The 24,818-nt window shown below is 46.7% G+C and overlaps 1 protein-coding gene across 1 annotated transcript in view; it reads left to right on the forward strand.

The window, feature by feature from the left end:
- Window positions 1-24,818, forward strand: part of Tmtc1 (transmembrane O-mannosyltransferase targeting cadherins 1) — a 205,093-nt gene that overhangs the window by 114,183 nt on the left and 66,092 nt on the right. Inside the window, exon 9 of the mRNA XM_057764546.1 lies at window positions 16,880-17,001. Within this exon, the coding sequence (XP_057620529.1) occupies window positions 16,880-17,001 (122 nt within the window). The remainder of the gene's footprint in view (window positions 1-16,879; window positions 17,002-24,818) is intronic.

Consider the following 24,818-nt stretch of genomic DNA (forward strand, 5'->3'; position numbering starts at 1 on the left):
CAGGAGACTTGTGGGATAAACATGCCCTGGGGCTTGTCTTTATGGCTTGTACAAACTTTACAACCTTAGGAAAGCACCCTGTGTTTAGGGGGCTTCTTCCCACTAGGTCTCCTCTTAATAACTTCCTTCCTATGACAAGTCCTCTAAAATAGCCCTGTGAGTGATGGGAAATGCTGCCCAGTGGTTTTCATGAGTAATGAGTTTGATTTGGGCCCTTTATGTCACAGTACACCTTGAGATTTTAAGGACAGTAGCCTTGCAGAATCCCTATAGAAGAAAAACTGGGTAAAAAGAGGGCAAGGGAAGGTGGTCGCCTGACTTGGCCGATGGCCCACCGTGACAAAGGTGGGTCATGAAGTAGAGGTCCCGCTTTCTGCCCTCCTCTGAGCATGGGCCTCCGAGGGTTTTATTTTTCTTTTCTGTCAGAGGTCAGAGGTTTGTGCCTGTCTGTGTTTCTACCCCAGACTCTGGATGGTTTCCTGGAGGTCAGGACCAGTCACAGGCTGCAGCTCTGAGACCTGGGAAGCAAGCCTCACCCTCGGGTGCATAGGGAGAGGATGCTGTAGCTGCAGCATTGCGGCAGTGGGGGCTTGAGGGGGCCTCCTGTGGGAAGGAAGCCACTGAACCCCCACCCCTGAAGAGGCAGCTGCCTTCATCCCTGGGACTGCCTTTAGTGTCAGTTCCCAGTCTTGCTTTGCTTCTCGCTAGTCCACATCACAATCCTCATCTCTCTGATCCTCAAAGAGAAGGCACCAGGGGTGCGGAAAGTCCCCCCTCACGTCTCTAAGTGGGGTCCCGTATTCTCAAGGAGGCAGGACTGGAGGAAGAGCAACCGTTGGAAAGGGTCTGCGCCTTGACATCCCCAGCCTCATTGAGAATAGGAATCAGAGCAGTCAAGTGGACACCCCCCTCTCCAGACAGACAGACAGACCAAAGAAGGCATACCTTGCTGTTGCTTTCTCCTGTTTTAAAGAACAAGACATTTGAAGCTTTGCCGCCCATGTGATCTGCCACAGCTCTGTCCTTGAAACAGAAATTAGCCAACCCCGCGGCACAAAATTATTCTATTGTAGAGCCATACAGTCGAACTAGACATGACTCCAGATTGCTAGGAAGTATTTTGCGTTCTGCTCATTCAGATAATAGGCTATCATATTATTGTGACACATGGATCACCAGGTTCTAGAATGCCCCTTACGAAACCTGATGAGATAAACATTGTGTTTCAATACAGTGGATATTAAAATAGCAGTGAGCCTGGAGGATGAAGACGGCATTTAATAGTGAGCGGCCTGCGCCTACGCTGCCTTTCCCTTCCCTTCTGCTGGCGTGTCTCCGTTCTGTTCCCATTCTCCGCGCATCGCACTTCCCCACTCACTTTTCCTCAGCTCACAGACGTTCTTCTCACAGGATGACAGGGACTCCGTGTTTCCTAGCTCGCGACAGGCCTTCTGGGTGGTGCACTTGGGCCCCGTGGCAGTCGAAGCTCCAGACTGTGTTGCCAAGGTCAGTTCCAAAGCAGGCTCAGCCAGGGCAGCCTTCCAGCCCGTCTCACTAGCTCCTCTTTCCGCCACCTTGTTAACCGTGGCCACACTGATCCCAGGCCTCAGTCTTCTACCCAGTAGTTATCTTTTCTGTTTGCCCTGTAACCTTTCCCCTCAGACAGTGTGAGGAGAGACCAGTGCCGCGGTGGACCGTCCTCGGAGACCCTCTGCTGCTCTCCCTCCCGCATCTCACGTCATTGCGCCGCCCTGCATGGTAAAGATGTGGCTTCTCTTCTGTGAGTCTGATTTCATATGGTAATCACGCTTTAAACTCATGGCCACATACCTCACATGAAGCCCGGTCCTCTGTGCTGGAGGTATAGAGGAGCGCTACCCCAAGTCCTCGGAGGAGGAGAGGCCAGAGTGGATGGTGAGCTCCGCTGCTGCTCACCTGTGTCTGTCCCCTCCCCTCCTGCACCCTGCTATGAGGTCAGACCAGGGCACCGTGCCTTCTGGCACAGCCCAGTAGCCCTTACAGGGGACACCGAATATATCCAACTGTTTGCAGAGTCTGGTCATTGTTATGATCACTATCTTCCTGAAAATGTCAGCACAACTCCAGGAGTACAAAAGGGATCCTGTATATAAACAGAAGAGTCAATACAAAGAAAGCCACTGGCTGCTTCTTATGTCTCTGTCGCTCAAGACCAAGGCTTGTCCAAACAGAATGTGTATGAAGTTATTTTTATTTATGTGCGTCAACCCTCTACCTCACCCTTATCCAGCCTCCCTTCATCCCTAGTGACAGGGAACGTCTGCCTGCTCACCTGGGTAGATCAGGGGGCAGAGATGGGGCAGGGAGATTAGCCAAGGCCCTCCACCTAGCCACCCCACTTCCTCCAACTGGACTCTGCCTTCTAAAGCGTCAGCCTCCCAGAATAGCTGGGTTCAAACTCCTGGACCTGTGGGTGACAGTCCTAATTCAAATCATAAAACAGACACCACCATAGAAATAGGCAGAGTTTATATGTTTAGGTGTCACAGAAGGGCAGGAGCGAAATCACTAGTTTAACTTTATAAGAGGGGGCACGGTAAAGAAACTGCCAACATGACCTTTCATGGCCTGGTTAAGGGAAAGTTTTCTATTGTGCATAAGAGAGAGAAAATATCAAGAGGCATCTGGAAGAGTCCAGAGCAAAAAGAAAAGGAAGCAGACTGGGCATGGCCAGGGCTGTATTCGAGAGAAAGGGGAGAATAGCAGAAGAGAGTATAGTGTAGAGAGAGGGAGGGAGGGAGGGAGAGAGAGAGAGAGAGAGAGAGAGAGAGAGAGAGAGAGAGAGAAAGTGAGGAGAACATTGAGAATAGTGTGTATAATCAGGGTTTAAGGAGAGCAGGATCTAAGATGAGAAGGGCCAGGATGAAATCACAGGCTTTGTGAGTAGGAGCTGAGGAAGCCGGAGGCCAGCATGAACTTTGATCTGTAGCCTCAGGTATATATCAATGGAACCATATCTCCCTTCTACCAGAAGCAAGAGAAATGACTCCTTCTAGCAGATGGGAACTTGTTTCAGAAGTTCCTGAGGAATGCTGGCTTTATCTAACCATCAGAAATCCTCTTATAGCCCAGTTCGAGCTCATTTCTAGACACACGAACAGTTCCAAAAAACCTGACATTAACCAGCTAACCCTGGCAGTTATAGCTGAACGCTAATGAAGAGTTGGAAGAGCGGCTAGCATCAGAGAGTAGCTAACACTGGGGTCACACCCTTCACGGTCTTTAAACTTGAGAGATGTAATGAATGCCTTTAGAGGTACCTGAAATTTTACTAAAAACTGATTCCTTTAAATAAATAAATAAATAAATAAAAAGGCAGTTCTTTTAAGGGTGCTGAGACTGAGTCCAAGGTCCCTAGTCTTCATTTTCCTTTTGCAGCTGCTTCTCAGTCCTCCTGCTTTTGCTGCTGCTGATTGCCCTGTGGTACAGTGGAGCAGGAAACACACTAGAAATACATCTTTTTTTCAGTGGCTATCTGAAAATCAGAGCCCCATAGTCAAGCCTTTCCCACTGCTTTCTGTTTGGTTTATGCTCTTGTAAAGTTCCTCTGCCTCCTTCCTCTGGAGTGGAAACCTACAAATCATGTTTCCAGGTGCGCCGTGTGATGTGGTCTGCCTGTTCCTGGCACTCTGCTCTGCTTTTGATCTGGGCCCACAGGAGTTACTCCACATCATTAAATAATTTTCTTTATTCTTTGCCTTCACAGGGCAATCACACTGGCACAAGTCACACCATTTAATACGCTCTGATGTTCATGCCTCAGCTGGAAGGCTCGCTGAGTGTCTTAGCAAGAGAATTAATGTTGTGTATTACTAACAGGAGTTTTATCCATCACAGACAGCTTCATTTGTTTTCCTCGATTTGTATGCTGTGTGATTCTCAGTGAACTCTAGTATCCACAGTGGATGCCCTGTTTATAGTGAGCACTTGTGTGTGCATGTATATATGTGCATTTACAGGTATGTGCACACAGAGGACAGGTTGATAGGCAGCACTTGGATGTGCATGTGTAGGTGTGTGCACACACAGAGGACAGGTTGATAGTCAGCATTTATGTGTGCATGTGCAGGTGTGTGCACACACAGAGGACAGGTTGATAGGCAGCACTTGGATGTGCATGTGTAGGTGTGTGCACACACAGAGGACAGGTTGATAGTCAGCATTTATGTGTGCATGTGCAGGTGTGTTCACACACAGAGGACAGGTTGATAGTGAGCACTTGTGTGTGCATGTGCAGGTGTGTGTACACACAGAGACAGGTTGATAGTGAGTACTTGTGTGTGCATGTGCAGGTGTGTGCACACACAGGACAGGATAGTGAGCACTTGTATGTGCATGTGCAGGTGTGTGCACACACGGAGGACAGGTTGATAGTGAGCACTTGTGTGTGCATGTGCAGGTGTGTGTACACACAGAGGACAGGTTGATAGTGAGCACTTGTGTGTGCATACACAGAGGACAGGTAGATAGTGAGCACTTGTGTGTGCATGTGCAGGTGTGTGCACACACAGAGGACAGGTTGATAGTGAGCACTTGGATGTGCATGTGCAGGTGTGTGCACACACAGAGGACAGGTTGATAGTGAGCACTTGTGTGTGCATGTGCAGGTGTGTTCACACACAGAGGACAGGTTGATAGTGAGCACTTGGATGTGCATGTGCAGGTGTGTGCACACACAAAGGACAGACAGGTTGATACTATCTTCCTCAATCACTCCCTACCTTATATCTTTGAAGCAAATCTCTCACTGAGCCTGGCGCTCACTAGGTTATCTGACTAGCCAGCGAGCCCCAAACCTTCTGTCTTTACCCTCAACAAACACTCACTACCGTGCCCAGCTTTAGATATGAGTGCTGGGGATCAAACTCACGTCCCCGTGCATACACAGAAAGCTCTCTGATGCCTGTACCGTCTACACAGCCCTATAATCTTCTTTTTAACACTTGTTATTTCTCTCTTACTTTAATGAATGGCCATTCTAGGGAACTAACCTGTTACCACAAAGTTGTAAGATACTTCCTATAATTTTAAACTTAAAACCTTAAAGATATTTTTACAACTCCTCAAACCATCCAGCCCTTTCTGTTTCTATTAGAGCATAGCGTTGTCTTTAAAGGAGCATATTCTTTTTCATCTTGTTCTCAACCACGAAATATGAAATCACGAGTTTCAGAGTTAAAAGTGGCAGAAACAAGCAGCTGAGAACAAAAAGCCTGTTTGTTGTTTATTGAATTGGAAAATACGAGGCAGGATGGATCACCAGGTTCTTTAGAAGGTGGAGTCCTAGTACCCAGGGGGAAATGAGTTCAGCACGGGAAATACGCATTTTATGTGTGCCTTGCTTAAAGAGCAGTGGGCATTGGAAGGCAAGTTTGCAATGAGAATCTTAGTGTTTCTGTCTTTGTTCTTACCATGGTACGTCCTGTGGGACTTCTTTCTTACTTATAGTGTGTTAAAGATAAATGGAATCGTGTTTTGCCCTGGCCTGGCTGTCCTCCTCACTTTTGCCTTGCAGTCCAGCCCATTTGCAATAAAGAATTTTGTTTTTCATTCTGTAGAGACTGTTAGCGATCACCCCCTTTGCTCCTCACCCCAGTGTGTGTGTGTGTGTGTGTGTGTGTATGGTGTGTGTATGTATGTGTGTGTGTGTGTGTGCGCGCGCGCGCGCACGCGCGACAGCGTTGCTGTGATTGTGGCGTCAGGATGTGTCCAGGCTACTACAAAGCCATCTGTTAGGCTAGTCCAGGAAGGCGGAGTCAGTAGTTCCACTCTTTATGAATGGCCGTTTCCAGAGGTGAGCAAAGTGACCCCACACTCAGAATAGTAGAAGCCGCTCCTCCCGCTTCACTGCTGCGGCAGGAACAGAGATCTGTCAGAGTCCGCGGTGCCTGCTGTGAGGTCACTACAGAGAGCACCTTTCCTGGAAAACTCTGTTCTTAGTTTTTGAGACATGGTTTCTTGTAGCCCAGGCTATCCTAGAGCTCATAGGGTTTTTTTTGGTTTTTTGGATTGTTTTTTTGATTTTTAGGCCCCCATATGTTAGGGTTACAAATGAGTTGCCAGCCCTGGGTCATGGAAGATTCTGGTAGGAGGACTGGAGGGCAGAGGAGGGAGTCCCTGGAGCTTCATGGGGCCAGCATGATCCAATAAGTGATTGCATTTGGGTAGAATCTTGTCCAAGGTATAATATAATTTCATTCCTGGAACCCATCTGACTCTGATTGCCAGGGGCCTCGAGTGTTTACAGGAGGAGCTGGTGAGTTCAAGTGGCCAAACTGGCTATGGGCTTATAACCAGGAGTCTGACATTTGGTATAGAACAGTGATTAACGGGAGAGAAAGGGCATTTACTAATGTTGCCCTCCTTGGCGCTGCCCTGAAAATTCCCTCTGTTTCAGGTACACAGCTTGTTTGGATTTGAGTCACTGGCGAGTAAACCTGGGTTCTCATAGGTTTAGGCTCCCATCACATCAACGGCGTCCCTTGAGAAAAATCGGACACCAACACTTGCTAAAGAAACATGCTACATTGTTTTTTCTGTCCAGAATGTTTTTCTCTTAGAACCTCACAAGCATCCCCCCAAGGAAAACATGACCCCACTGCGTGACTGTGGGCTGACGTCAGGCCCCACCTTTTATCAAGTGTCTTCTCCCTAAACATTCGCATGTTTGGCAAAAATGGGCCCTTGGATGGGCATGTCTTCCTTGCTTTGACACAAAGAAAGGGGCACATTGGTATGTTCATGTCTGGACTTGGAAAATTACAGGTGTTTGAAGCCCGTACATCACAAAGCCTCGTGCTCCACCCTTTGCCCCATCATTAGTCCAGGAAATCTAAGCTGTGGTAAGTTGAACCCACAGTGAAAAGTGAGGCAGGATGGCCAGGTCAGTAACTTGTGAAAGGAGCCCTTTAGCTGCCTCTGTGAGAACGGATCGTCCAGCAGGCGATCACCATCACACACCTGGAATCAGGAAAATTGACATGTCCCCTGATTTGTAACCCATTTTGGTAGAGACAGTATTTTGAATCTGGGTGAGGACCCCCTAGCTGGGAACAGAAACTAAATCTACCTGCTAACACCTGAATCTCAGCGTGCTTTTCCTGTAGCGCTCAGTTCTGTAGTGGGAGCTGCGGGCTGTGTTCCTGCCGCCCCAGTTCCTAGTCGCCTGGCTAGCTTATGCCCCAAAATAACAACACACAAACTGTATTCTTTTAAACACTGCTTGGCCCATTAGCTCTAACCCTTACTGGCTAATTCTCATATCCCCGATCAACCCATCTCTAATAATCTGGGTAGCACCAGTCTTACCAGGAAAGATTCAGCATGTCTGACCTGGCGGCTGGCTGCATTGCATCTGGCTCTGAGAGGAGTTGCCCTGCATCTGAGCTCACTTCCTCTTCCTCCCAGCATTCTGTTCTGTTTACTCCACCCACCTATGTTCTAACCTATGAGGGCCAAGCAGTTTCTTTATTATTTAACCAATGACCTTCATCTATCAGCTCAGGAAAGAGGATCCCTGTGCCATCCGTGCACAGAGTGACCTGAAGTCAGCCAGACCCGCCTCTGCAGTTTGTCTGATAAAGCAGGGTGAGCCGTTGCTAAGAGATGCCCCCGTAAGCCAGTTGGGTCTTCACTAGGAGAACACAGCTGCGTACCTCTTATGTCTCCTCCTCCTCATCATTAATCCCAGAGTACAGAGCAAGTGTTCGTCCTCTGAGGCAGTTCCATGTGGGTGGATGAACCACAGCTCTCAGCAAGCGTGACAAGAAAAGCGTCTTGTCTTTTTCTTGGCAGAAAGATGTTAGTGGCTTCCTTCATTGGGGGGTAGGGTATCTGCTTAGGAGGTGTCAGTGGCATCCTGCATTGGGGGGAGGGGTACCTACCTAGGAGGTGTCAGTGGCATCCTGCATTGGGGGGAGGGGTACCTGTTTAGAGATGTCAGTGGCATCCTGCATTGGGGGGAGGGGTACCTACCTAGGAGATGTCAGGGCATCCTGCATTGGGGGAGGGGTACCTGCTTAGAGATGTCAGTGGCATCCTGCATTGGGGGAGGGGTACCTACCTAGGAGATGTCAGGGCATCCTGCATTGGGGGAGGGGTGCCTGCTTAGTAGAAGTCTCCACACAAGTATGGTGGGTAAGAAATCCTTTCTGCCAGTCACACATATCCATAGGACAAAGTGACTTAGGAAACACTTCTGATTCCTGCTCTGCCTGCCTCCTCAACCCCAGCAGAGGAAGATCCAGTCACCACTCTGCTGTATCTAAATCCATCCTTGATCCTCATTGAGTCCTTCCCTCCCTTCCTGAGACACTCTTGTGAAGTTAAGTTTGTTAACCTTGGGTTCTGTGGCTACTCAAGTTTGGATCTGGAATATTATCCAAAGGCCATGTATTCAAGGTGTGGTCCCTAGCCTGAAGCGCTAAAGGGACCTAGCTGAGCTTTCAGGTAGTAACTTAGAGGAAGTTGGGCCACTGGAGGTACCCACTGGAGCATTGGCTACACTTGCTCTTTTTGCTTTTTGGCCACTATGGTGGGCTTCGTCCTTGCAGTGATGGGCTACCTTCCCATTGGACCAAGAGCAGCAATCCGACGAATGATGGACTAAAACTTACAAAACTGTGAAGAAAACAAACCTTTCATCTTTCCCATTGGTTACTCAGGCATTTTGTACGGCAGTAGATACCTGACTAACACAGTACCACTCCTGTGTCACCAACCAAGCCTGGGCACATGCAACCCACTTCCTGAAGGCTAGGTATCCGGTGAGGTCCAACTGCACTCTCCAAGTTCCTCCTCACTCCTGAGGCCCTTCTGTCCGAGTGAACCCCGAATGTCAATCACATTACATTCCTAGAAGAGCCATGCTCAGCAGTTTGTAAGTTACTGAATATCGAAGAGGTAAATTTAAAACAAGATTTAAACTTCAGAAGGCCATTGTTCCCCAGCTTACTCTGAATCTCTGTGGTCACTAAAATTTCTCTGCTGAGGACAGTTCCATCACAGTGTTTAATTTGTCACACCTAAAGTAATCGTTATCTCCCCACAGTCCTTTTCAGAAGTAGTATTACTCAGTAGCCAAGGTCTGTGAAATCTGCCTTTAAAAAATATTAGTGTGTGTGCGTACATGCATGAATCTGCGCCTGTATGTGCATGTGTGCGTACATGCATGAATCTGCGCCTGTATGTGCATGTGTGTGTACATGCATGAGCTTGCACCTGTGGGCATGCATCTGTGTGGAAGCCAGAGGACAGCTTGTCATATGGACCCAGCTATCAGATTCAGGGCATCAGACTTGGTGGAGGCGCCTCTACTCATTGAGCCATCTCATTGGCCTCAGAATGTTACATCTTAACTGGCTCTAGTCACCGAGTATGTGTGTTATGTCTGGTCTTGGAATTGGGTTTCAGGAGAGTAACGACCACCTCATTTCTTGATCCCTCAAACAGAACATGTGACGAGGAGCAGTGCTGTGTAGGCTGTAGGACACCTGAGCTTGTGTTCCTCTGATGGACACCTCTGCTAGATGCCCTAAGGGGCGACCTCATCTGGCTTCCTCCACACTGAAGCACTGACCTCTGGTGGTGTTTCTGCCCTGATGTTTCTACCTTCACTTGGAGTTGGCTGTAGGAGGACAGCTTTGGAGTTAGTCAGGTGCAGGCATTTTGTTCTGTTTTGTTTGGGGCTAGGAGGAGTCTCTCGGACTGGAAAGATGACTTGGCGAGTAAAGTACTTATGAAGATCTGAATTCGGACTTTCAGAATCCGTATGAAAGTCCGGCATGGTGGTGTGTACTGATAACCCCAGTGCTGAGAGACAGCCAGATAGAGCCTGTGGGCTCTGTGGACAACCAGCATAAGCCAAACTTGAACTGCAAGTCCCCTGAAAGACTGTCTCAAAAATAAAGTGAGCTGTAGAGAAAGACCCCTGTGTGAGCTCTGCTCTCCACACACGCCTTACTGGTGAGCACACACTTCCTCACATACCTGCACTCACACATACAGCGGGGGTGGGGGAGTGGGGAGTGCGGGGAAGAGAAGGAGATTGGACTTGAATTCTCAGTCGTCCTGTTTGAACTTCCCAAGTGCTGGGATGGACTGCCATGCCTCGCTTTGACCCTTAGTTTGAAACCTTCACTCCCACTGACTGAACTGACAGGTAAGTGCTGAAAGCCACACCCTGAAATTTAGTGACGGCCTCCCCCAGCATGTATGTGTTCCTGCCCCCTCCTGTCCTCCACCAATACAGCCTAGCAGGTGGCTCCTATTGACCTCTCAACAGGACTCATTCTGTGGCTCACAGAGGGATTTATAAATTGAGTAGAAGGTAGCTCATCTTGCCACTTCCTTCCAGTCTAACTCTTCCAAAACAAAACTACGTAGGTTTCACTGCCTGTTTTCACATTTGCTCGGAACCAAAGCTGCCGATGAAGACAGTCATGTCTGACTTCCCCATGTCTCCCTAAATTAAATATTTTCATTCTAATTGGGTGAAGATTTATTTTGCAGCATTTTCTGCTTTGCTGACTTTTCTGAACTCCTTCCAGATGCTTCCCTAGCTTAAAGCAAATCATGTTTTTGTACTTATTATCCTGTAAGTTACCTTTGAAGATGCCTGTGTTAATTCTTCTCTAAACGTTTAACAACACGTTTAGGCAAAAATCTGACTTTACACTTCCAAATAAAGTTATAAATTATCTTTCGCTCAGAGTGAGGCAGCCTGAGCACTTACTCCGGCCTTCCACCTCATTTCACCCTGCGGAGTAATTGTCTAATTATACACTTGAACGAGATAAGAAACAGAAATCTCAGAACCAGTGCTGGCAAGGAAGTTCAGACCGTTAATTAAATACAAATCAAACACTACGCTTTATTTGGAAAAAAAACTGCCTAAGTTCAAAATCAAAGACTAGAAACCCAAAATGTCGGTCTTGAATGCTGTGATTCAACCCGCCGCCGGTTCTGTTCTTTAGGGAGCCTGGCAGTGTGTTTTGGCCAAGAGTCCAGGGTGGGAAAAAGCAGTGTTGAAACTGGCGGAGAGAAGGCGTAGAGTTACGCGCTCCCCTTTTGCCTCCCAGGAAGGATAATCTCTGCATCCGTTTCCCCCTTTTAGCTTCTACCCTCGGAGCATTTACCAGGAATTATCTGTGCTCAAGAAAGGCAGGAAATGGCACCACCAGCCTGAGCCAGGCAGAGGACAGGGCAGCCACACTGCTCTGCCACAGTCGAACTCATGCCTCCAATATCAGAGTAGGAGAATAAACGGTTGTCCAACCTGAGAGATGGAGTATGCTCATCTCCTATTAGGCTATCCTCCACCCTTCTTCTTAGAGCTTTGTCAGGGGTCCCGGCTGAGTGTGTAGAATTAGGAATGAGACAGCTGTAACCAGCCCCCAGGAATCAGCTTTAAAGTGTGTGTGTGTGTGTGTGTGTGTGTGTGTGAGAGAGAGAGAGAGAGAGAGAGAGAGAGAGAGAGAGAGAGAGCACACATGCGGAGACCAAAGGACAAGTGGACAAGTTTGCCTGTCCTTTCGGCACCTTTCACCTTGTGTTGTGAGACAGGGTCCCCTACTAGCCTGAAGTTCATCAGGTAGGCCTGTCAGGCTGTCTAGTGAACCCCAGGTCTACTCATTTCCACTCCCCTGCATTGAGATTACAGGAGACTAGGACATCTGGCTTTTCACATGGGTGTTGGGTCCTCATGCTGGCAAGGCGAGCATTTTATTGACTAAGCCATCCTCTCCAGACCCCATAATTGTGGTTTTTATGCAACACTGTAAATTTTTATAGCTTCACTGATCTTAAAAATGGGAGATTTACCAAAGGGCTAAAGCCTGTCAGGAAAGCAGTGGTCAACACCATATGGAGACAGGAACACGTGGGAGTGGGCTGGAGCCAGCCCCGCCAGCCCACCTGTGCCCGACTTCTGGTCTTCTCTCCCTGCCATCTTCTCTCCACTGCCCTGAACCAGGGAGCCGGCAGGACACACAGGGTGAGAGCTGTAGCCGCGGAGAACGGATTCATCTGGGTTTTGATAACATACTATCTGAGGCATACACCTTCTCTCTCTCTACAACATAAACATCACATTACATTACTTTTATTTGAACGTCCCCTTTCTTTAGTAATTGTTCTCACAACACCTAATGATTATATTTGTGTGTGTCCATCCCTTAGCAAATACACTCAACTCCGCTGTTAACATCCTTGCCGCCGTTTGTCCTTCCTGCTTCTTCTTTGTGCCTTCATGCATTCCTAACAAATTTCCATCATTCACTTTTCTTATTCCCAACTACACATGTTCACATGTTCTTTCTTTCTTCCTTCCTTTCTTTCTTTCTTTCTTTCTTTCTTTCTTTCTTTCTTTCTTTCTTTCTTTCTTTCTTTCTTTCTTGATTTTATTGGGCTTTATATTTTTCTCTGCTCCCCTCCCTGCCTCTCCCCTCCCCTTCAACCCTCTTCTAAGGTCCCCATGCTCCCAATTTACTCAGGAGATCTTGTCTTTTTCTACTTCCCATGTAGATTAGATCCATGTATGTCTCTCTTAGGGTCCTCATTGTTGTTTAGGTTCTCTGGAATTGTGATTTGTAGGCTGGTTTTCTTTGCTTTATGTTTAAAAACCACTTATGAGTGAGTACATATGATATTTGTCTTTCTGGGTCTGGGTTACCTCACTCAATATGATGTTTTCTAGCTCCATCCTTTTGAGGCAAACTCCTCTTAAGAGAGGTTTGTTTGGTTCACTGTTTTGAAAACTCGGATTTTGGTAAGGGTTCCCTTGGACTGCAGCATACCATGGAGGAAGTGTGCTCATAGCTCTCATTTGTGTGGCCCTCCTCATGAAACCTAAAGGGTTCACTCTTGGAGCTCATGCTAATGACCACATCAAATCTACTCACTTTGCAGGACCCCACCTCTGACGACCATTATCAGGTTATGTTTCCATACTCTTAATACTTTAAACATGAGCCTTGGGACTAAACTCCTGCCTGAGTCTGGAGGAACAATCAGTATTCAGAGCCTAACATAGAGATTCTAGGCAGGAGCTGTGCCGTAGACAGAAGCAGAGACTGCAAAGGCTGCTAGGAGAAGAATGTGCACAGCCACCCAGAACATGGCCAGCAGTGGCATCATCGCCGGGGAATGGATTCAAGGTCCTCGGTGCAGGGCAGATGGATTCTCTGGCTCTTCTCCCTCAGCATGGCCTACTGCAGTCTGGAACATGTCCTCAGTCTCTGAAGTGGAGCGCTGAGGGTCTCGGCCACCTGGCTCCTTCTGTTATCTCCATTCCTAAGAGCGTTGCTACACGTAACAGCTTTTGTGGTGTTTTGAATGAAACATGGAGTTAGATCTATTACAGTGGAGAATCAGAGATTGATTTCTCGTAGATGTTAGCTTTCAAAGAGCTGAAAGTGAAAGTCAGCTATCTCTACAAACTAAAACTGGATAAAAAGATTATTTCCAAGATTCTGAGTGTAGATTCAGGGATAGTGAGGAGCTGAGCATAGAGAAGGCACCCACTCTGGGGTTCATCGTCAGTGCTAGCACAGCGTTCTGAGGGGGTGTTTGCTGCTGGTTAGTACTCCAGGTCCTGGATTGAAATGCCCTAGGTAACCTCAGATTGTTCCCTGATTAACTGTCTGGAATTATCTGGGAAGAGAATCCTAATTAAAGAATTTCTTAACCCATGGGCATGTCTGTGGGGGGTTGTCTTGATTATTAATTGATGCAGGGAGACCCAGCTCACTGTAGCTGGCACTGTTTCCTAGGCAATTGGTCCTAAACTGCCTAAGAAGCTACCTGGACATAACTCCCAATTGCAAAGCCACACCAAGGTTCGTGTCTCACTTCTTTGGCTGTGAACCAAGTCCCTTGGTTAGAGGTATGTAGAATAGTAGTCAGGTCCTCCTTCATATTCCTGCCCTGACTTCCCCCAGTGTTGGACTGTGACTTGGGAGTGTAAGCCTAATAAACCCTTTTCCCCTAAGCTGCTCATGGTCAGAACGTTTTATCTCAGCAACAAAAAGAAAACCGAAGCAGACAGCTTGTGGCTTTTAAACACAGTCAACTGGCGCCTCAGTTTTTCCTTCTTTTTTACATTTTTATTTGGCAATTTTAGGAGATCCTAGAGATATATACACATGTATGTATATGATGTATATATGTGTAACATTTGTCTGTACCTACCTGATTTGGAAACCACTAAAATGACCTGTATCCCCTCTCTTCTAGGGCTTGGTTCCCATAGGTCATTACTAACAGAAAGAAATCATTTGAGGGAACTCTTCAAATCGTACGGAATCTCTCCCAGAGACTTCATTACTCTGCATGTGGTAGTTAATAAGACAAAGATTTTAATAAAGTCCTGGTGACAAATCTTTTACTTTGCATAGTTAGAGTATTTGTAGTTCACGGTAGGGTATTTTATTTATGCCCATGATATTGTCTTATTCTTTTCTAGTTATTAAAAGTAATATAGTAATTAAATATTTATGGGAGTCATTAAAGATGCAGCATGCCATACGGAAAGTTCTACTTGGTTTCCTTCTCTGTATTTTATTAGCATGTGTTAATTATACATAATAATGGGTTTCATTACGTATTCTCATATATAATGTATTTTTGGCAGTTTGCCCCCATTATCCTTCTTGTTTCACTTCCTCTCTCCTGATCTTCCCACCTTGTACTCTTCTGTCTTCATACTTTTTTTTTTTTAATTATCTCATGCAGGTTTCTTCTGAGATCCTGGGTGAGGGGTTGTGTACAGGAGCTGGGGCTGCTTACCTGCAGCTACACCGTTAATGGAGACACCCCTTCCTCCCCTAGCAGCCATTAGCCGCCTGAAGACCCGGGTCAACTCTTGAGCTTTCTATTTGTTTTTGAAGCTGTCTCCCTCTGCAGCCAAGGCTAGCCTCGGGCTGGCCATGGTTCCCCTACCTCCGCCTTCTGAGTCCTGGGATTGCCGGCTATACCTCTAAACTGGCAACATCCAATGTCCCCAATGTGTTTAACTAAAACTCTACAAACACATCTGCCGCATATAAACATGGAAGTGCGGGTCTGTCACAGTGTCCGTTACAACACATAAGTATAAAACAGCCACTTTTCTAAAATGATTTTATTATATAAAACTATATATATATATATATATATATATATATTCTTCCCTTCTCCCAAGTTTGTCCAGAAATTCGCCTTACTGCCCAACTTAAAGTTCTTTCTTAAAGAGAAAACCAAAAGCACAACACAACAGCAAAGCACCCCAAACCTAGAAAACGAAATACAACATCACGCAAAGAGAAAAGAAAACAAGTCAAAAAACACCAAGCTGTAACCGCATAAAAGCACATAAAAAACTATGCTGCCCATTCTTTGTTGGTTCACTACTCCTGAACATGAGATCTGCCCTGGAGTGGCTGATACACCCGGGGTCACTCCGTTAGAGAAAACTCATTCTCCCTTTCCTAGCAGGGATAGATGACAGTTCTATTGTTTGCGTTCACCCGAGTGGCTAGATTTGCATTCATTCATTCATTCAGTTTTTTTTTTTAAAAAAAACAAAAACAAAAACAAAGTAAAATATAAGATAAAATAAAAACTATCTCAATAAAGTCAGACAGGCTAGGCCAACAGAAGGGAAGAGCCGGAGAGGGCACACGAATCAGAAGCCCACTTGCGCACACACTCGGGAATCCCAACAACACTGTACATGCAGAGGAGCTGGTACAGACCCGTGCAGGCCCTGTGCGTGCTGCTCATTCTCTGAGTTCATGTGAGCTTTGTTGATGTTGATTTAGAGGCCTTGTTTTCTTCGTGTCCTCCATCTCTTCTGACTCTTACATTCTTCCTGCCTCTTCTTCCTCCTACGGGGTTCCCTGAACCTGAGGGGAGAGATTCTAGTTAATAGAATCATGACAAGTCAATTTTTACTAGTTTTAAAGACACAAAGATTAAGAAACATCTTTACAAATACTAAGAAAAGGTCCTTTACCAATTTAGTGAGCTAGCTTTCTCTCTCTCTCTCTCTCTCTCTCTCTCTCTCTCTCTCTCTCTCTCTCTCTCTCTCTCTTTGGTTTTTAAAAACAGGGTTTCTCTGTGTCGTCCTTGTTGTCCTGCAACTCACTCTATAGACCAGGATGGCCTCAAACTCACAGAGATCTGCCTGCCTCTGCCTCCCAAGTTCTGGGATCAGAAGCATGTGTCACCACTGTCCAACTCATAGTGGTTTTTTAATTTAAAAAAATTTTGCAACCAGTCCTGGTAACCCACGCCTATGAGTCGTTCATACGTATGTTCTCTCATAGCCTACCGGGGAGGCTATGGGAGAAGGATTGTTGTATGTCTCTTCTCTACAGAGAGAGATTGTGTCTCAAAACAGAACAAACAAACAAAAAAACCCAACCTAAATAAAAATCTGCTTTAGCTTAGTTTGAGAGGCACCCAGAAACCACATTGGCACCCTAATTTTTGCCATCGGAACAGTATTTCTTTTATACAAAGCTTGGCTCCTGCTAGTGACTCTTTTGGCCTCTTCTTTAGGAGAGGGTACCACTGTATCTCCGTGCCTGGCTCTGCCCAGCTGCTTTACCTTCTGCACAATCTCGAGGCTGTGGGGGAGGGGCGGGGACAGAGTGTGCAGCAGAGTTCTCAGGCTTCACAGAGCGGTGGGTGTGTGTAGGGCACAGATGGGTGTGTGGCAAGCCGGCACCTCTAAGCAGGTCAGTTCAGCTCTCCGATGTGACCTCATCGGCTGAGAACCGGAGGGTGAGTTGGTGACTGTGCTGTTTGGGGGCAGAGTTGAGCCGAGATCCATGTATCCTTTCCCTGTTGTGTGTTTCAGAGGCTGGAGCACAAGGAAGTGTTGGCCGGCCTGCTGTTCCTCGTGTTCCCGTTCATTCCAGCCAGCAACCTCTTCTTCAGGGTGGGCTTTGTGGTGGCTGAGAGAGTCCTGTACATGCCTAGGTAATTATACTCACCCACTGCGCAAGTCCTGAGAGCTCAGAGAGACCGTCCTCTGTACGGCAGTGGGTCCTTCTGAGAGACGGTTCTCTGTACGGCAGTGGGTCGGTCCTCTGTATGGCAGTGGGTCCTTCTGAGAGACGGTCCTCTGTACGGCAGTGGGTCCTTCTGAGAGACGGTCCTCTGTACGGCAGTGGGTCCTTCTGAGAGACGGTTCTCTGTATGGCTGTGGGTCCTCTGATCCCGCCGCCATTCCCAGGGACCAGGCTGGCTCCTGCACCCTGACTCACAGGCCGAGAGGTACAAGCTCACAGTGGAACAGGAATCACAACTTCCCGTATTCAGGATACAAACAGCAGCATTACAATCCATTATAGTTGTGATGTTTTTAAATACTTGTTGATTTACCCAATATTACTGTGTTCAGTATCTTCTTTATTCTCCCCTCTTTAATTCAGAAAGTAGTATTAAAATGATATTTAGCTATGGCATACACGTTGCTTAGCTTTGCCCATCTACCCTTTGTTTTAGCTCGTCTGTCATCTTATTCAATGTCATTGTCCCAAGGCCACCTTCCTGGAAATGTTACTGAATCAGGGGACAGTCTTGTTCTGACATTTATTAGTTGTGTGACCTTGAGCAAGGAAGGCATAAAGCTTTTTTATATCAGATTTTCTCATTTTTAAAAGGGAGAAATTGGCGATGCACACCTATAATCCCCGCACTTGGGGAAGCGAGGCAGGAAAATCAGGAGTTCAAGGCCATCCTTGGCTAGAGTCGGTCTAAGAACAATAGGGCTACATAAGACAAAACACGGACGCTCTGGCTTGTGTTGCTGTGTCCTGAGCAGGCTTCAGAGTTTCCCCTTTACTTGAGGATTCAGGTGAAAATAAAACTGCATTGTAAAGAAAATGTCGGTGTTTGCCAGAGCAAGTGCCTGCCTCTGAGAGCCAGCCTGGATTTGCTTATATCAAACTCAGCAGAGTGTCAGTACCTACCTAGCCTTTGTCCCAGAGATAGTTGTCCTTTCCTCTCGAGGCCTGGCCTGAGTACCTCGCACTGTTGCTGAGGGATTGTTTCTTCCATCAGAACCTGACCATGCCACCCTTGTGCCCAGCATAGCTCCTGCCTCTGCAGAGGGATAGTCTCAGCAGACGCCAAAGCCTCTTGGTCAGAGAGGTCTGTTGGCATCCTGCCCTTGAGCAGTGATCCTGGGGCTGGTAGAAGGTCAGGTGCCTCAAGCCCTCCCTTGAGTTCTTGGTCTTCCTGACCACGTCAGCTGAGCTGTTGAGGACAGTAGGTAGAGACACACATGGCGGCTTTTGTGCAGGGACCCAGAAAGCAGAGTGCCATTCACATCCCTGGCCAGAGGCAAGGAATGCCATTAGGGGACTCGGGCCTCTCACTAGCTTTCTTCTCCTAAATGAGCACAGGAGGTACGGGGTACAGACGCCCGAATCCCTTCTGGTGAACAGCTTTGGAATTCCACAGTGGAGCTAAGTTCTATCTAGTTTCTAGTTTCAATCCATCTCTCGAATGATTTTAGGGTCTCAACTCCTTTTTTTTTTTTTTTTTGAGACAGGGTCTCACTATGTAGCCCTGGCTAGACTAGAGCTTGGCATGTAGAGCAGGCTGACCTTGAACTCAGAGAGATCTTCCTGGTTCTACTTTCCAAGTACTCAGGATAAAGGTGTGCAGCACATACCCAGCTAGGGTCTCAGCTCTGGAGGTCCTGTTAACAATCTTACAATCTGCCGGGCGGTGGTGGCGCACGCCTTTAATCCCAGCACTCGGGAGGCAGAGGCAGGCGGATCTCTGTGAGTTCGAGACCAGCCTGGTCTACAAGAGCTAGTTCCAGGACAGGCTCCAAAACCACAGAGAAACCCTGTCTCGAAAAAAAAAAAAAAAAAAAAAAAAAAAAAAAAACAATCTTACAATCTTTGTTGATGGATGTCAGGGGGTTATTGAGGTCCAGGAAGGGAAGGCTATTAACTCCTGTTTAAAAGAATGGAATATACTGGTCCTCAAGGAGACGTGACATTCTGGTCAGTGCCAAAGATTAGAACATTGTACATTATTGTGTCCTCCCTTTAGAGTTAATGCAGCTCTAAAAAATCAGAAAATAAAAAATAAAAATGAAAAGTTAGTGTAGCTGGGCCTATCAGTCACCTCACCAAGATACCACCCCTCAGGAAGAGTGTGATACCTAAAGCCGTGCCAAGGAGATGGGAGGACTAATTATCCCTTTAATGAGATAATGTACTTAATCCTTCCCTAAAACCCCAGCCTGTGCAGTCACTCACAGAGGCCCTGACATATAGCTCTGCTAAACTTGCCTGTTCTTTTGAGTTACTCGGAGAAATGTAACTTTCCTTTTCCTTTTTTCAAAGCCTGCACACACTTTGGGCTTTTTCACCCTGCCTGAGGTCTCCTCCACCATGACCTCCTGCAACTGCTGAGATTTAGGGTTGTCTACCCTTTGTTTTCTCCCAAACCCCAATAAACTTGTTCTCAAGCTTCCTTTCAAGTCCTGTAGACTAAGGACCCACAAAAAAAACAAAAACAAAAAACAAACAAAAAAAAAAAACGATTTTATGCCCTAACTAAGAGAAGGGAGGGAAAGAAGGAGGGAGGAAGGGAAGGATGCCTAGCTGTCAGTGTTCCTGGAGAAACTGAGCCTCCTACCCGCTGTCCATCACACCACTGAGACCCCAGCCAGCCTCTGAGAAACCTCCTGGGTCCAGCAGCTGGAGGACTGATCTGGCTATTTTATAGAAAAGCCAGATTGAGCCTGACTCACGATCTGCTTTTATCTTCCTCCTTCATGATTAACAATGCACGCCACTTCTGTTCTCCTTCCAGCCTAAACCAAAAAAGGGCTTTTCTTATTTGCTGCCAGAAATCTTTGGATGAAAGAGACAGAACTTGGCTATTTGCTTGGCTTCTGGGGTCAAAGTCTTACCATCAAAACACACAGAAATAACATTTTCTCGCTCTGATAAATGTCACTTCTGTGCATGCCATAGCTGAGCACGGAAGGCAGTCTGGGGGCTAAAATAATTTTTTTTAAATCATTGTTTTTTCACAGAAAATTTGCTCTTTTATCCTGACTTTAAATAGAAACATATAATTGTATGACTATCTTTCTAGCATTTTATATATTTATCACACCGGAAGAGGGAAAAAACAACGAAAACTGCATAGAATTGATGAAGCAGAAACAACTGATGAAAGATGTAGGGTAACAGAGAAAACAGGTGAATATTCACCCTCATGCCCCGCACGCCAGCTGGGATCCTTTCACTTTAGGAGCAGAGAGCGCATCCCAGCTACTGCAGGGGAACCAGAATGAGCAGAGAAGGGGACAGACTCCCCAGGGCTCAGGGAGGGCAGGCATTTAGAAAAAGATCACACCACACTCTTAGAAAGCATTCAAACGTGCGCTTGCAGGGACAGTTTATATCCAAATCAAAGCGGGTGTAAGGGAAGAATTGCTTCTGTGTTTGTCTCTGACCTCGGGCATTGTGCATGTTAATAAGTCCATGGCCACATGCCTTCCACATACTGCCCATCTATGTTACACTCTATGACATACATCGTAGATAAACTCAGTACTTGAAGCAAATACTACCGTACAAGTGAGCTTGTAGTTTCAAGGATATTTTTCACGTGTGTTCTTAAAAATGTTTGGGATTGTCTTGTAAGTCGGACCTTTTGTTCGAGCAGGACTTTGATAAACTGGGTTATTTATAGTTCCAGTCACACGCTTCATCCATGTGCAAAGAGTCACACAGCAACAACTCTCATGAACACGAAAACTGTCCACATGGCAACATGGCCTCTCCCCTTTTACTCAGTTGTTGAAACATGCTCACATACAGTATTTCATGTAACCCTTAGAGGTAGGTTTGCAGACAGTATTAATCCCATAATAGACACAGTTAAGCCTCCAAGGGGTTAGGTGACTTAGGCCACAGAGCCGTTGTATTCTCTTGACTCTGTTCTGATTTTGGAGCTCTCGAGAGTTCTTTTTCTGTCGTCCGGAAGCTCCAGACAGTCTCCTCTTGGACCCCTGCAGTCCCTCTACTTGCTAGTGACCTGAGATCTTAGGACCCTGCTGTCTTCAGGACACTGGTGCTTTGACCTGGAACATATACAAATGTTATAGATTTTCTGCCTCCCAATCTATTCAGCAGAAACTAACTGCCTACCCCTAATATTACTACAGCACAAGAATCTTAATGTTATCATTTGTTATTTAATATACAGTGGACATAGTTCAGCATAAAATAATGTCCTTTTACAAAGGAAGGAAATTAAGAGCTTGTGAATTTAAATAATTTGCCCCAAATCAGCAAGTGTCAGGGTTGAGATACAGACAAAGGATTTTGTCCAACTTCAGAGACTTGCTTTATCTGCCAGGAAAAGACCTCATAAATCTTAGTGCTTTTGGGTGAACTATGAGGGGGGAACGGAAGCATTGTATTGCGAAGAGCCCAAGAGAGAATTATGTCCACTATCAAAACGGGAACCAATGGCAGTTGCCCTGGTTATCCTGAGGACACACTGGAAAATGACCCAGCAATCTTTCATAGAAAATCACGCGTGAAGAAACTTCCCATCTCAACCCAAGAGTACAGCACCTCGTGCAGGGACTAGGGAGCTGCTCAGCAATGCCACTGGAATTTCTTAGACTGAATGAACTCTGACCTCCAAATACATTCAGTCCTCTGGAGAATTCCCCATCGAACATTTGAGATGGGAAAAAGTAGGGCAGAAGTGGGGGTTCTCTTAGTATTGGCTTCTGAGTGGTCACCACTGGCGTGGGGCACAGCCACCCCCAGCTCTCAGCTCAATGCTCCAGGGCTTTCCTTCTGAACCATATGGGGATAACACCCACTCAACTGGAATAAAATCTTACCATGAGATCACTCGTGAGAAGCGGCATCAACGGGGGCCAGTGAAGTCAGAGGACACGTTCCTGTAGACCCTACACAGGAAGAGCTTAATAAAACTGGAGGGTTGTGGCCATCTTGTAATGTTAGCTTTATCTGTAGATAGTCTCAGTGGATTGTTGGGGCTTATCCACAAATTAGGTGCTTTCAGCTGTGCTTGGTGGTACAGGCCTGTGATCCTAGCTACCCCATAAATCCTTCATCACGGTACGGACATGTTGATTAAATCTCTTTCTTTTAATTATCTTACTGAAGTTGGGTGGCCAAACCTGACTGTGACCCTAAGTCTGATAACACCCCCAAGTCTGATGACCTGATTTTTGATTCCTGGAAACCACATGACAGAAGGAAAGAACCTACCCCCACATCTCTACAAGTTATCCTCTGACCTCTGCATGTACACTGTCTCACACACACACTGTATCTCTCTCTCTAAGACAAAAGGAGGGAGGGAGGGAGGGAGGGAGGGAGGGAGGGAGGGGTGGAGGGAGAGAGGGAGGGAACCTTGTGATGACTACAGCCATTTGCTGATGGCTCTGTAGGTCTGCAAACTGCTTCCATGTTTGAGCTATTGGCTTGTGGCTCTGCAGGCTCAGACTTTGTCCAGTGTTGGTTCATGCAGGCTCCTGTATGTTCTGCGTGGAAATCTCTGATCAGCAACCCAGAGGTTTCTTAACCAGAGTCACCGGAGCAAGGTAGACTCACGTTCCATCTCCCTGCAGAAAAAAGCATGTAGTTTCTCATTTGCTTGATTTTCCACTTTCTCTGTGGCCTTGTCCCGCCCCTGGCAATAGAAGGAACATGTTTCTTTTGCCCACTGCTGGGAGCTGCATGGAAACAGATGTTGAGGATGAAGTTTCAGCATAGAGGAGTCTCTCACTCACTGTAGTGTCTGCATCTGAAGGAATGTAATGGATCCCCCCAAATTGCAAACCTAGCAGAGAATCCTTTCTATGGCTTAGTATTTCTGAAACCATGTGTCAATTCAAGGACTTCAGAAAAAAAATATATCATTTTTTTTATACAAAAATCAATGCCAAATGGCAAGCGGGAGGGGCGGGGGGGTTCTCCTCCATTCTCACAGAGCAGGGACCAGCCAGCTGTATGGCCCATGAGTCGGGTCTGGCCCGCCACTGCTTTTACAAATAAATTTTGTGGGAGTATAGACATGCCCACGCGGGAGTGTAGACATGCCCACGCATCTACAGGGCATGTGCTTGGTCTCATAAACAGAGTGGAGGAGGTATGACAGAGGCCTTGAGACCTACACAGAGCTCCCTCTGCTCTCCAGAGTCTAAATATTTATGTCCAATAAATGGAATTGACAATAGATAGATTGACAGGAGCAAAGGCAAACAAGTGTATTAAAGTTCACAGACAGCACAGCAACTCAGAAGCTCGGAGAATACCAAAGCTTCTGTGCACTCCTCTCAAGGAGGAGGCCAGCGAGGCATGTAGGTGGGTCTAGAAAGAGGAACGGACGGTGGACAGACACAGTGCCCCAGGTGGGGACAGTGAGCTGAATTCTTTAAGCTGGGAACTTAAAGAAAGCCCTTCCATGTTTTTCTGTGAAAACAGTATTGAGAGAGGTGAAGAAGGGAAGCCGGGATGGGAAAGGTCAGTGGCCTTGAGTGTGCTGCTTCCGTCTAGCAGGGTTGTTGAGAGAGAATGCTTCGTGAGCCTTAATATAAAACGTCTGCACTACTTACTGCCTAGCCTTTTAGAGAAGAGGCTTGCAATCCTCTCAACTTTAGCATTCTGCCAAAGGCTGCATGTCTGGCTTGTTGAGCTTTGGGGCTGTAGTTGAGTTCTTCAACTCATCTGACTTTTCAGTGTCTTCACTTAGGACGTGTATAACACAGAGGATTTGAAGTTCGTGTCAGAAAACATACACAGACTACTATCCTTGCCCTTTGAATTCTGTTGAGAACTCAATGATGCCCTTAGCGTGGGGCCTACTACAGAGGAGGTGCCTGTGAGCACCCGGATATACAAACTGGCGAGGGTTGCAATCACTGTCTGCTGACACTTCAGTGCCCTGCCATGCCGCTGCTGGGGTTGCACCCCCTTCCTTCCTTCCTTCCTTCCTTCCTTCCTTCCTTCCTTCCTTCCTTCCTTCCTTCCTTCCTGCTGTTCTATCCTAGGGCAGCTCTGGTTCCTACAGCTAGTGAGGTCTCATGAATACAGAGCTGAGATGAAAGCAGATGATATCGTGGGTGGGACTGGATCCAGCCTGCCACATCAGAAACCCTTCATCAGGGCAGCATGCGGGGCAGCATGAGTGAGGGTGGGCCCTCAAGTGAGCTTGATCCTCAACACCTGTGGAAAAGTGGGAGGAGAGAGCCAACTTCACAGAGTTATCCTTAGACCTCCACACAAGTGATATTATCACACAGGAATATTTTAAAATTAAAATTCTTTTAAAAACAAATTATTTTATAGGAAATAATGGACTCCAGTGGACCTTCTCAAGGTCCCAGAGTATCCTGATTAGTTTGAGGGGTGGGGGAACCTGACCGGGGCAGAAGCACAGGCAGCAAAGAACCTTGCACACTTGAGCAGCCATTATGGTCAGGCATTGAAGTAACATTAGCACAACCGATTCCACAGAAACAGTGTATTTGTAGAGCAACCCCACGTCTCCAAGGTCAGATATAGACATTGTAATGTGAGAAAACTTTTTCTCGCTCTGGAGACCGGTCTGGTTTGTGTAAGGCACGGAAGGACCTGTGCCAACTGAATTCAGTACTTGGGGTCACATCTGGGAACACTGGCTTCAAGTTAGTTGTTGGTCCCCATGGAGGTGGGATGGGGACTCCCTTTGGCAAACTTTATGTTCTCTGGAGACTATTCCGCCAACAGGAA

This window comes from Chionomys nivalis, chromosome 1, assembly GCF_950005125.1.
Source record: "Chionomys nivalis chromosome 1, mChiNiv1.1, whole genome shotgun sequence".
Lineage (NCBI taxonomy): Eukaryota > Metazoa > Chordata > Mammalia > Rodentia > Cricetidae > Chionomys > Chionomys nivalis.